Here is a 12,503-nt window from a genome sequence, read left to right on the forward strand (position 1 = left end):
AGAGAGACAGAATTCTAATAATGTACTACATTTGTCTCCACTTAGCAGCTTTTGAAATAAAGGTAAAGTCACAAAGAAAATCTAGACTTCTATAAAAGACATGATTTTTACTGGTTCTTAGAGCTATAACTAAAAATACTATTGCCACTTTTGAGTATCATCAAATTATATAAGTTTTGAAAAACAATTCAGTCTTCTAAACAATGAAGAGAGATTAATTCTACTTATTACAAAGTAGGTCTTCCTCCAGTGTTAATAATGAGTAGAACCATTCAATTTCAGCTCTTCGTCATCAGAGATAAGTCTGTATCACTTTGAAAACATGATGAACTCATTTATTAGTCAAATGACTGCATTCCATTCAAGAGCAGTTAGTACAGTATCACACATCATAAATTGAAATTGGAGCCATCTCCAATTGGCAATGGGGTTTTTAAAAATACAGCTAATTATTTTTAAGTTACCTTTTACTGAACATACCAAACAAATTGTTTCCAGCATCTCTGAAAGGCTATATAGTTCTTTTACATATTAAAATAGAAGTGAGAAAATAGATCTTTGGACTCTAGAATCTAAAGTACTGCCTGATAACCTGAAACAGATTTGGTGTGATTGTACAGACTATGGATGAAATGCAAGAGGACAGGCCAGGAGTTGATAAAAGTTTCAAATTAGTCACATTTGGTGAAGGAAAAAAAAACTAAATGCAGGTGTCTGCAATGTTCACACTGTCTTAATATTTTTCAGACCAAAATACATCCTGAAATCTTAAATATTCAACTTCTGAACTTATTTTTCTGGGTACTGAAAGGGAATTTAAAAATCCAAGAGGGCTGCATCTAAAATGAGGCTGTTCTTTCACTGTTTACAAAATACTTTTAACTATAAATAGGTAGGTGTTGAAAATTGTCAATGTTTTTTGAGGATCAGGGGTTGCTGATCTTCCAAATCTGTTGGTTTGCGGGGCTTCTTTGGGGCCTGGAGAGCTTGGCTCATCCACTCATGCTTTATTTATCTGTTCCTGCAACTGAAGACACCAGCTTGATCTTTACTATTCACTTCTGATAGGAGTCTCGAACTTTGGCCTGCAGAGCATCACATGTCTTCTTGGCGTCACCCAGCAGCATGGCTGTGTTGGGTTTGTAGAAGATGGGATTGTCCACTGCAGCATAGCCAACACCAAGGGACCTCTTCATGACAATGACCTAAAAACCAAAGAGAGAAGAGATTCTATTCAACAGGACCTGTTCGGTGCAGAGTATTGCCTTTTCCTCTTTTGTTGTTCTTTTAATTGTATATTACTTTTTTTTTTAACTTTTATTTATTTATGTGGCATATGAAAATATAAATGCACAGTTAAAGGGTACAGGTGGTATCTCAATACATGTGGGTATTATTCATTACTTAAGTCAGGTAAAACACGTCCATCTCCTCTGACATTGTTCATGTTTTTTTTTTTTTTTTAAAGATTTTATTTATTTATTATGTATACAGCATGTATGACTGCAGGCCAGAAGAGGGCACCAGATCTCATTACAGATGGTTGTGAGCCACCATGTGGTTGCTGGGAATTGAACTCAGGACCTCTGGAAGAGCAGTCAGTGCTCTTAACCTCTGAGCCATCTCTCCAGCCCGCCATTGTTCATGTTTTTATGGTGGGAATAGCCAAACTACTTTAGTCCAGCTTTGTGAAATATACAAAACATCATTCAGAACCCAGTTGTGCAAGAGCGCACAGGATTTCTTCCCTGAGCGTGAAAAAGACCTGTCCCACCACTAATTATTCAGTACAGATTATTTTTAAATGTATGTTTACATTACATTAATGCTCATTTTTAATCATGCTCTTGTGCCCATTAGAGGAGAGTTCTTGTTAAAAGTTTATCTTTACGTGATAAGATTACAGTGATTTTTCATCCTTGCGCTTCTCTCTACAGAGTCTGTGAATAACATATTCTAATCAGAAAAATAACACTGTGAGGTCATCCATTTTTCTATGAATAAGCTAAAGAAAACAAGTGTAGTGCATAAGCTTCCACGCGCAAATCCTCACATACATGTAACTGAATGGGGGAAGTGGTACGATTCTTGTCTATCACTTCAGTATAAACTAAATCAGAAAGTTCTAGGACAAAGACACGTCAAAAACAAAGTCGTTTCTCTCAAGGATGGAGCTAATAGAAGACGTCAACCAAACACAATGATGGGGGTCGGCTAAACAGGAAACACTGACATAACATAGACAGACATACTGACATTTACTACAGATTCTGCTATCCTGCAAATGTCAGGTTGGTTCTTAAGAAATTAAAAGCCTCTGCATGGTCTTCTGGAACATATGATCTATTCAAAAAATGGAAGCAGTAAGAATGTGCTCATGCATTATATGACATTAGCACAATAATGCAACTCGGAAGTCTTTCAAACATTGACTACCAGTATGATAACAGCCATATATGCATGAGCAAGGACATTTTGAGTCTACTCACTCATCTCAAACAGTACATTTTAAACTCATGTATTTGCAATAAAAGGAACAAAATTAAAGAGGAATGTACATTATGTTACTATAATTCCTTTTTAAGTTATATTTTATTTTATTTTATTTTACGCGGATGCAGTGGGGTATGCAAATGCAAACTTTAGCGTCTGGAAGGTGTTGGACACCTCGGTGCGGAAGTCACAGGTGGTGGTGAGCCTCCCAGTGTGGGTGCTGGGAGCTGAACTCTGGTCCTCTGCAGGAACGGTATGCACTCTTAACTGCTAAGCAACCCTCCCATCCCAACATTGCTATAACTCTTACAATATAAGCATGGTTCAGGAACAGTAAAGAAACGTCCCTCTTCTGGATCGGAAGAGCATTTAGAAGCGTTTGAATTATCTGAAATCTAGCAGTTGACTTTGTGCAGGAGCCGTAGGCATGAGCAAAGTGTCCTTTCTTGTGCCAGGGTATTGCTTGGATTTTTAAATCACCTCTCTGTTAGACAGTCCATAACAGCATACAAATACTCCATAAAAAATAAATTGGAAAAAAATGTGCTCGTCTTGGTATATGAAGGCGATGATACTGACTCACTGTCCCAGAGGGAAGCCATCTGCTTCGCTGGACTCCATCTGGAATTTGGCCAGACACATTCCAATTGCTTCCAGCCCCTTTTTTCAGCTGTGGTAACAGATTTTGTTAATCCAGCCACATAATCTCATCTGGTTCTACTCACAACGTAGCGTTCACTCAGGTTCTATGGTGGCCAGAGAACAGAAGGAAGCTGGACATGGGGACCTGGCCCTTGGCTGTGTTTACACTCCAGAGCCTTTCAAAGGCATCACCAGTTCTCATTAAGGGGCCAAAGAAAGTTTGGCGCATATGGATTTCAAGTGACATCTGATCATGAGAATGAATGGTAAGTCTAAGAGTGTACCTGTTTGGACTTCCAGACCTCCAGGACTGGCATGCCTGCAATAATAGAGTTGGGATCTTCTTGAGCTGCCGAATTCACAGTGTCATTAGCTCCAATGACGAGAACCAAATCAGTGTCTATATTGAAAACAGAGAGGAGAGACAGAAAAATATGAAACACAATGGGCACCTACACTTCTTTTTTAGGCAAACTGTAGTGATTTATTAACACAAACAGATCCATATAAGAGGCTCACTTGTGCCAGGTGCAACACACAGCTTTACCAGAGAATGTCCCAGAGCGGGAAGCCAGCAGCAGGGCCTGCACAGAGGGAGCTTTCGCATCCTGACTAAAGCCTGCTTTCCAATGCTTACCCTCCCATCGGATCCACCTAATCTGACTTCATAATTCTTTCATTGTCCCCAAATTATCTTGCTATTCACATGATTTTATAAGATCTGAATCCATTTTCAACTCTTAAAATGACCAATTAAGATCCAATCTAATGTCAAAAAAAAAAGTCTAAAAGTCTGTACTGTATTAAAGTTGTGTCCATAATTCCTGGAACTAGCTGGTTTTACACATAATTTAACAACAGTTAAATTTAAAAAGGAGCGTAAAATTAAAATGGCCTAAATTCTCTCTTTAAGGACTATAATTTAAATTATCTAAGGATGTTGCCAGAAATGCCATGTGCATCTAGACATACACACAATTTTGTTGGGTTTTTTTTCCCCTCTAATAAACAGTGTTGGTTTCTTTCTTTCTTTTTTTTTTTTTTAGTTTACAGTGGATACTTGCCAGAGGGAACTGGTCTAATTTTAACAAACATGATCTTAGGCCAAACGTCATTACCATTCCACATCTACACAATGACAGCTATAAAGTACGGTGACTTATCTTATGAAGTCCCAGTACTTATAAATGAAGTGGGGAGGGAGAAAGGGAGGTGGGAGAGAGGGAGGGAGGGAGAGAGGGGGAGAAAAAAAGCACACATGCTACCTCACTGATCAAGACTTGGTACAATGGAAAAACAGTAACATTTCAGACACCATGAGGAGCCTACGGTGAGTGTGTAGTTCAAGGCTACAGGCAACTGAGAGCAGGGACCTGGATTCAAAAGCCAGATCTGTCCAGGTTTTGGGTTCACTTACACACTATGCTGCAGGATTTTCAGTATCCTTCAGTTCTCCCAAAAGAATAAAATTTAACGATGCTTTTGCTAATTCTGTTGCAACTGAATAATATCCTTCACTTACTTAATTGTGCCCTTGTATCTATTATAATCACATCATTCTTTAACTTGTCAGTCTTGGCTAATCCCACAATCATATGCTAAATGTAGTACCGCTTCATGCACATTATCTAAAGGGTGCTTGAAATGTGCCGTCGTGGTCCCCACCGCTTACCTGGGAAATCACTGTTGATCTCATCCATTTCTAGCACAATATCATAGGGCACCCCCGCCTCAGCCAGAAGCACGTTAAGCTGACCGGGCATTCGGCCCGCAACTGGGTGAATTCCAAACCTGGACATGAAACAAATGAACAGCTGGCCTTACTTGATAGGCCAAGTGTATAGAGGTTCCAGTATCCCCTCCAAATCTGCACGCCTTGTTCTTGGCACCTCTGCTTTCTCCTAGCTCTATCTGATTTCTGCAAGCAGAAGGGGAATTCGGTGAGAAATACGGTCACTCTACAAATGCTGAAGTTGGAAATTCAGTGTCTCAGGACTTATAAACTATAACTTCATAAAAATAACACAGTAACTTTGAAACCTTATTCTTCCATATATGTCTTAGATGCCATGAACTTTCAACAGTATTGATAAATAATATCCCTTCATGTTTAAAGTCATTATATTCTCTTACAGTACTCTCTGATAGATCCTAATCTCTTAAAACAGTAAATCGGTCTGGAATTGTTTCCAATTTAAAAGTCAACATTATTCCATCAAATGTTGCCTCCGTGTTCAATTGTAGCTCCTATGATAAAAGGCAGAGAAAAAAAATACTATACACATAGTGTTGAAGGTCCACAGTTTTTCAGAGACTGACATTAAACATCACAAAAGAAATGTGATAGTGACACACTGGAGTATTTAAAAGACGGAGTCTATAATACATGGAGTTCTGTAGTTAAAGCAAAGAGACTGAGACATCAAGCAGTTTCTTCCAACCAGACACGCTGTCTTTTGTAGACACCCTGTCTTTTGTATAGTAATCCATTTCTTGGCCACCACATTTATCTTTCAACAAAAAGTTGAAAGTGAATGAACAAATGCAGAGAAGAAATGCCATTTATAGACTCTCCACCTTAACACATTGAGAGACGATGGAGAGACCGGAAAGAGGACGTGAGAAGGAAAAACAACCCCCATCCTAAAGTTTGGTTGGAGCCTCTCACCAGCTCAGAGTCAGGAATTCCAGCACAACTAACATCTGCTGTGAAGGTCACCTATATAGAGACAATATTGCTTTTGCATACAGCTATTTCTAACAAGAATGTTAAAATAGCAATGAATTGTCCTTGGGACCTAAGCATATAGGTCAACCCTCACCAGAGAAGCTGCTTCTTGCAGCAGTAATTCATACAGAGTCCCACAACTCAATGACACGTAGGAAATGAGAGACTGGAGTATTCAGCCCTAAATGGGGTATCTATATCACATCCTTCTCCTCAAGGCTCAGGGATATATGTGGAAGAGGGGGGAAGGAAGATTATAAGAGCCAGAGGTGGTGACTTCGAGGAAAGAGCGTTTTCCAGACACAACTGAACAGGTGCACGCACGAACTCCCAGAGATTATTACAGCACACACAAGAACTGTTTATGCTCAAACCAGAAAAAAAAATCTCAGCACAGAGGAGGGGAGGCAGGCACAGAATCCCAACTGCAGTCAAGAATCTATTTGCAATTGATAGCTGCTTGGTGAGAGAACACAAGTTTTCTCTAATGGAATGACATTGAGTACGTCAACCACATTCCAGGGCAGGCCTCATGCTCGGGAGTAGTTGACCAGCACAAACTAAACTCCACGCGGTTCTCTGGTAGTTTTTGTGGTTGTTGTTTTCTCTTTTCTTTTTTTAAGAGAAAGAAAGAACATGAGGTTGGGTAGGTAGGAAGGTGGGGGAGGATGTTGGCAAAGGGGAAGAATACAATCTATATATTGTATGCAATCCTCAATGAATAAATTACAACATTTGGGGGTAGAGACTTACACATATATGGCCTTACTCTTTTCCTAGACACAAACCTACAATTTTTTAGAAATCTTGCAGGAACCCTTACTCATAGTAAAGGATATTTAATAGCACCCTGTCATGCGACCCTTGTCACCTACATGTATATTTTACCAGGTTAAAATCCTATCCAGTGATTACCAGAACCACCCTCTACTCTCAATCAAAAAGAGAGAAAGGGGTCTAGAGAGATGGCTCTGCAGTTGAGAGCACTTGTTTCTCTTCCCAAGGACCCGAGGTTGTGCACAACTCCAGCTTCAGGGGATCTGGTGCCCTCTTCTGGCCTCTGTACATACTGCACTCATGTGCACATACTCCCACAGAACCTTAATGCTTACCTTGAAACAACACAAATAACCTAGGATAATTACAAGACATCTAAGAGTTTTAGGATTAGGACATAGATGTGCAAAGGGGATGTATTATTTAGTCAACCACGAGTAATATTAAAAATCCATGAACTAGGGTTTTTATTTTAGCTGACAGCCCAATATACACTCTGTGTTTTTCTTTTAGAATTCAATGCTGGGAGCCTCTTTGGTTCCAATTTTTATTTAATTTAAATTTAGCTTTTGTTTTTAATACTGTCTTTGTTATCTTTAAATTTCCCTGTCTACCATTTTTATGCTTTAATAGTGATGTCTTGGACCAAGTTAAAAAATGGAGACTCTTGAAATATATTAGCTCTTATTCTAACATCTTGATTAGCTACAGACTGCATAAAAACAATATTTCTGTTTGGCTAGTTATGAAGGGTAAATAATCACAAAACTAACCATCATGTTACAGTGACTATCCCAAAGGGGGAATCACTTTATATATCTGTTTGCATAATAATTTATTACACTAAGCTTTAGGGTTCTATGTTTGGAGCAAACTACATGTAAGATCATCAAAAGAGAATGCCAATGTTTTGAGAGAAGTAACAGAACACATTCAAATTTGTATAAATATATATGCATGCTGATGAGTCAACATGAGTTTATAACAATTCTGGCCCGTGTAGCTGGCTAATCTCCAAAGTACGTATTAAAATTAATTGTATTAGACGCAGGTTGGCCATAACCAGCAATTTCCATGAACTGACCAGCCAAAGCTCATCAATGCTCCATCATCACATAAAGAATATCCAGATCCAGAATTCTAACATAGAAAGACTACCAGCCTTTTAGTCCTTCTCTCTGGGCCATGAAAATGATCCTTTATTATGCACATACTTTAAGCACTGAATCAGCTATCCCTGACAACAGGATTCTACAAAAAGAAAATAAATGCTAACATGGAATCACAGTGATCATCCACACACCCAGAACTTTCTTCATCTCCTCCTTTCCCTCCTGCACCATTATTATTACAAGTAGGCATCACTGTACTCTTCCACCAGGGGCTCCTTGAGCACAAGAGCTACGTCTTACTAAACAGTCCACAGACCCTGGCACTATTTCAAGCCCTCAATGCAAAGAAGAGGGTTTTAGACAGAACGTCCCAAGAAGATACACTGGTGGATAAAATTGTCTCTTTCTAATGAACGAATTTAGGGTTCAGGTAGCAGTTAGAAGTTTTCATTTGCACAAGCATTTGGACAACTGACTTCTACACCCTTCGGTTTCCTTGTGAGGAGGATAGAACTGAATGGAAAGCCTCTACGGAGGGTTGTGGGATTCAAACAAGACAGTTAACAAAGAACTTTACCTACAAAGTGCTTTTCACCAGCACCAGACAAATGAAGGCCTTCATAACTGTGGTGATTTGAATAAGAATGGCCCCCAAGCTGGGCAGTGGTGGAGCATGCCTTTAATCCCAGCACTAAGGAGGCAGAGTCAGGCGGAGCTCTGTGAGTTTGAGGCCAGCCTGGTCTACAGAGTGAGTTCCAGGCCAGTCAGGGCTACACAGAGAAACCCTGTCCTGAAAAACCAAAACCAAAACAAAACAAAACAAAAAAAAGCCCCTATATATTTGAGTACTTGAGAGGAATTAGTAGGTGTGGCCTTATTGAAGGAAGTGTGTCACTGGGGGTGGATTTCAAAAGCCCAAGCACTAGGCCCAGTCTCTCTCTCTCTCTCTCTCTCTCTCTCTCTCTCTCTCTCTCTCTCTCTCTCTCTCTCTCTCCCTGCTGCCTGTGGATTCAGATATAGAACTCTCAACTACATCTTCAGCACCATGTCTGCCATGGGACTAAACATCTGAAACTGTAAGAAAGCCCTAATTAAATGCTTTCTGTTATAAGAGTTGCTATGGTCATGATGTCTCTTCACAGCAATAGAACACTGACTATGACAATAATTCAGCACAGTAATTACAATATTCTGTTCAAATACACCTTGATAATATAATGTTCATCACACTCAACAATTAAGTGTATTATTTTCTATGTTCACATATTCCAAACCAACACACATTTTTACCTCACAACAAATGTTGGGGTTGGTTTTTTTTTTTTTAGCAACACTTTAGGTTGCTTTTCTAATTTTTACCTTGAAATGCTAATGTAGTATATAGTAAATATGGATATGGTCTCCCAAAAACCAGAAGTCTTTGTACTTGCAACAACAACAACAAAACCTAGAGAAATGATACAATCAATATAAATTCAATCCAATAATTATGAACTTTAGGCTCAATGGGAACTTTGTACTAATATTCAGAGACATGTTTATGCTGATGGAGTCAAATTTCAGAAGTCCGCAGTCAACCATTCAATACAAACAGTAGGCAAAAAAGTATTGCTTTCTTTGACAGACACGGCAAAGAGCATCACCAGAGTCAGAGTAACCTCTGCAGGTATCTTCCACACATTTTGTTATTTTTGTCTTTCAACTATGAACATTATAGTCTTTGGTGGAACCTTAGATAACAAAGAAGCTTAGCACTCAGTTACCAATTAAAAATAGGCTCAAGCCCTTTGGGGGGAAAATGGAGCAATCTACTCTAATGAAACAACCCAATCTGCTGGGGCTTTTTAATTAGCCAAGAAAGAATAAAAACGAGTACTAATGTACACAGAACTATTCATGAATATCAAGTCACTGGATAAAATCTGGGAAGGGAGCAATTCAAATGTATTTTTTAAGCTTCTTTTATAACTGATGAAGACATAAACCTGTTCTTGCAGCTTTGTGCAACCTTACATTAGATTTCAAATACTGCATGTTTTAAAAGAGACACAACAACATGAATTCCCGTGATCACAGGCTCTGAAGACAGTATGTCCTAACCAGGGTTCACTGTAGCAGCTGTTCTTGGACATGTGGAGCTATTAAAGATTATAAAACATTCCCCCACATGGGTCCTACCACAACTGTCCAAATAAACCCCATTTTCCTTTTGACATTATGGAAATGTCTGTCTAGGTCAGCTATGAAACATGAAGAATGGCTTATTGAATTGAGCATTCTAATTCAACAATTGGACAAAGAGACTAAGCCCAGTGGGGCCCCTTCCTAAAGCTTCCAGAATTTCCTCCAGCTTGTGGACTCTGAAACTTCAAATACTGAAGGGCTCCCTCAGCATTTGTTTGTTTGTTTTGTTCTTTGTTTTTGTTTTTTAAGGCACACTTTTATAACCTTCAACCACATGGTTTTAACTCTTTATAGTTACTGTGCAAAATCATTTCCATATTTAGTATCTTTGAAGGGTTAACTTTCCCTTGCTTTCTGGTGATTTTCATTTTAAAAGCAAACTGTGAAATGGGGGCAATGCATACTGACAACATTTTAGAATTCTGCCTTTCCAAATCCATCGCCTCACAATTTTCTGAAGTGTTTGGGGAACTAGTAAATTAGTAAAAAGAGAGAAAAGTAAAAAGAGAATTCATTTGCTGGGAACCTACTTCTATTTTAAAACCATAAATATTTCTAAATCATTAAAACTGGTGTCATGACTCCTAACAGTGGGAGCAGGGGGTGTCTCTGACTCTTTTGCCTGCTTTGGGGTCCCTCCTCCTCCTACCTGGCTGCTTCATCCAGCATTGATAATGAGGGTATGTGTCTAGTCTTTTTTTTTCTTTCTACTTTCTTTTTTGGTTTTTGAGACAGGGTTTCTCTGTGTAGTTTTGGTGCCTGTCCTGGATCTCGCTCTGTAGACCAGGCTGGCCTCAAACTCACAGAGATCCGCCTGCCTCTGCCTCCCGAGTGCTGGTATTAAAGGCGTGCGCCGCCACCACCCGACATGTCTAGTCTTATTGTAACTTGTTATGCTAAGTTACAATTTGGTTGACATCCCTGGGAGGCCTGTTCTTTTCTGAGGGGAAACAGAGGGGGAGGAGATGGGAGAGAAGGGAAGGGGGACCAGAAGGAGGGAAAACTGCAGTCAGGATGTAATATACGAGAGAAGAATGAATGAATGAATCAGTCAATCAATGAAAAAAAACTATTGCCATAAAAAGTTTTCTGTTGCCTCCATATCCATCTGGAAGACAGGACTAACTGTCACATTCAAGATACACAGTGTGGTAGTTTGAATGTCATTGGCCCCCATAAGCTCATAGGGAGTGGCACTGTTAGGAGATGTGGCATTGTTGGAGTGGGTGTGGCCTTGTTGGAGGAAGTGTGTCACTGTGGGGGCGGGCTTTGAAATCTCCTATGCTCAAGCAAAGCTCAGTGTTACAGTTCACGTCGTGTTGCCTGTAGATCAGGATGTAGAATTCTCAGCTCCTTCTCCAGCATCATGTCTGCCTGCATACACCATGACATTCATTCATGGGCTAAACTCTGAAACTGGAAGCCAGCCTCCATTAAATGTGTTCCTGTATAAGAGTTGCCGTGGTCATGGTGTCTCTTCACAGCAATAGAAACCCCAACTAAGACACACAGCTTAATCATCTTGGACATTTTCTAGCTTCCTGTTTACTCCTCCCTGAGGCTGATCCCGATCCATCCCTGTACAACTGGTAACTATGCTGCGGTCTTTCGGTAGCTCATAGATTCCTATCCACTTTCTCTAAATTCATGAAACAGAACTCCTTCCAGAGAAATTGTTTAGTTACTGCCTTGGGCCCAGCAAAGACCTGGGCTTATAGGATAGTCTCTGTCTGTCTCTGTCTCTCTCTGTCTCTCTGTCTCTGTCTCTCTCTCTGTCTCTCTCTCTCCTCTCCCCCCCCCCCTCGGCTGCTGACTGGACATGATAATTTCCCTCTAATCTTCCCAGGTGGCCTTAGTCTCCGACCCTCTTCTCACTGGGATTTGTAAGTAATAAACTGTTCCTGTGATGTCTGTCACACAATTTGTTAGGCTTCCTCCTCTGTCTAACCCAGCCAACACACCCTCTTCACTGTGGGCCTCTCCTAGGGACTGGTCCTTCTAGGACCTTAAAGTCATGAGTAAATGTCTCTGTAAGGTCGTGACTGGCCTAGTTATTGTTGTATGGATGGCCCTGTATTTTTCTGATGTGGTGCTATTAAAGATTTCTAAGTACTTTGTTTTTTTTAACTTTTTAAATAGAATATTGTCTTTGAAAAAAGTAATATATTAATAACTATAAGCTTTTAAGTGATATAGTAGATTATAACCATTAAAATAGAACAGTTATTTGGAGTTACATCAATTATATAAACATGTTCTGTCAAAGAATGCATTAGAAATCCCACTGTAATTGCAATAAATGGTCCTTCAAGGTCCTCTGTATTCTATATTTGCATGTGACAATAATCTATTCTAAGGAGGGTCCCTGGAAGTAATAAAATAATTCGTTGCTAGAGTCAATAGTTTTAAATTTTAGTTATACATTTCTCCTATGGAAAATATGGCAGACTAACTAAAAAGAAAAGATCTTTTGGTCTATCAAATACTTGTCAGAATTTTTGACTGACAGTCATAAGTCCCTTAAAAACACAAGGGATGGGAGTTTTTTAATATTTAATTGTAGTAAA

The 12,503-nt window shown here is 39.4% G+C and overlaps 1 protein-coding gene across 5 annotated transcripts in view; it reads right to left on the bottom strand.

The window, feature by feature from the left end:
- Positions 1-309: 309 nt before the first annotated feature.
- Nnt (nicotinamide nucleotide transhydrogenase) overlaps positions 310-12,503 on the bottom strand; it is a 110,204-nt gene continuing 98,010 nt past the window's right edge. For all 5 annotated transcript variants that reach the window (XM_052743326.1, XM_052743325.1, XM_052743328.1 and 2 more), the window contains exons 20-22: positions 4,808-4,926; positions 3,420-3,535; positions 310-1,205 (exon numbers count right to left, since the gene is read on the bottom strand). In XM_052743326.1, coding sequence (XP_052599286.1) covers positions 1,056-1,205; positions 3,420-3,535; positions 4,808-4,926 — 385 coding nt within the window. In that variant the 3' untranslated portion in view covers positions 310-1,055. The remainder of the gene's footprint in view (positions 1,206-3,419; positions 3,536-4,807; positions 4,927-12,503) is intronic.

Source organism: Peromyscus californicus, unplaced genomic scaffold (genome assembly GCF_007827085.1).
Source record: "Peromyscus californicus insignis strain IS unplaced genomic scaffold, ASM782708v3 Scaffold_18__1_contigs__length_77618521, whole genome shotgun sequence".
Taxonomy (NCBI): Eukaryota; Metazoa; Chordata; class Mammalia; order Rodentia; family Cricetidae; genus Peromyscus; species Peromyscus californicus.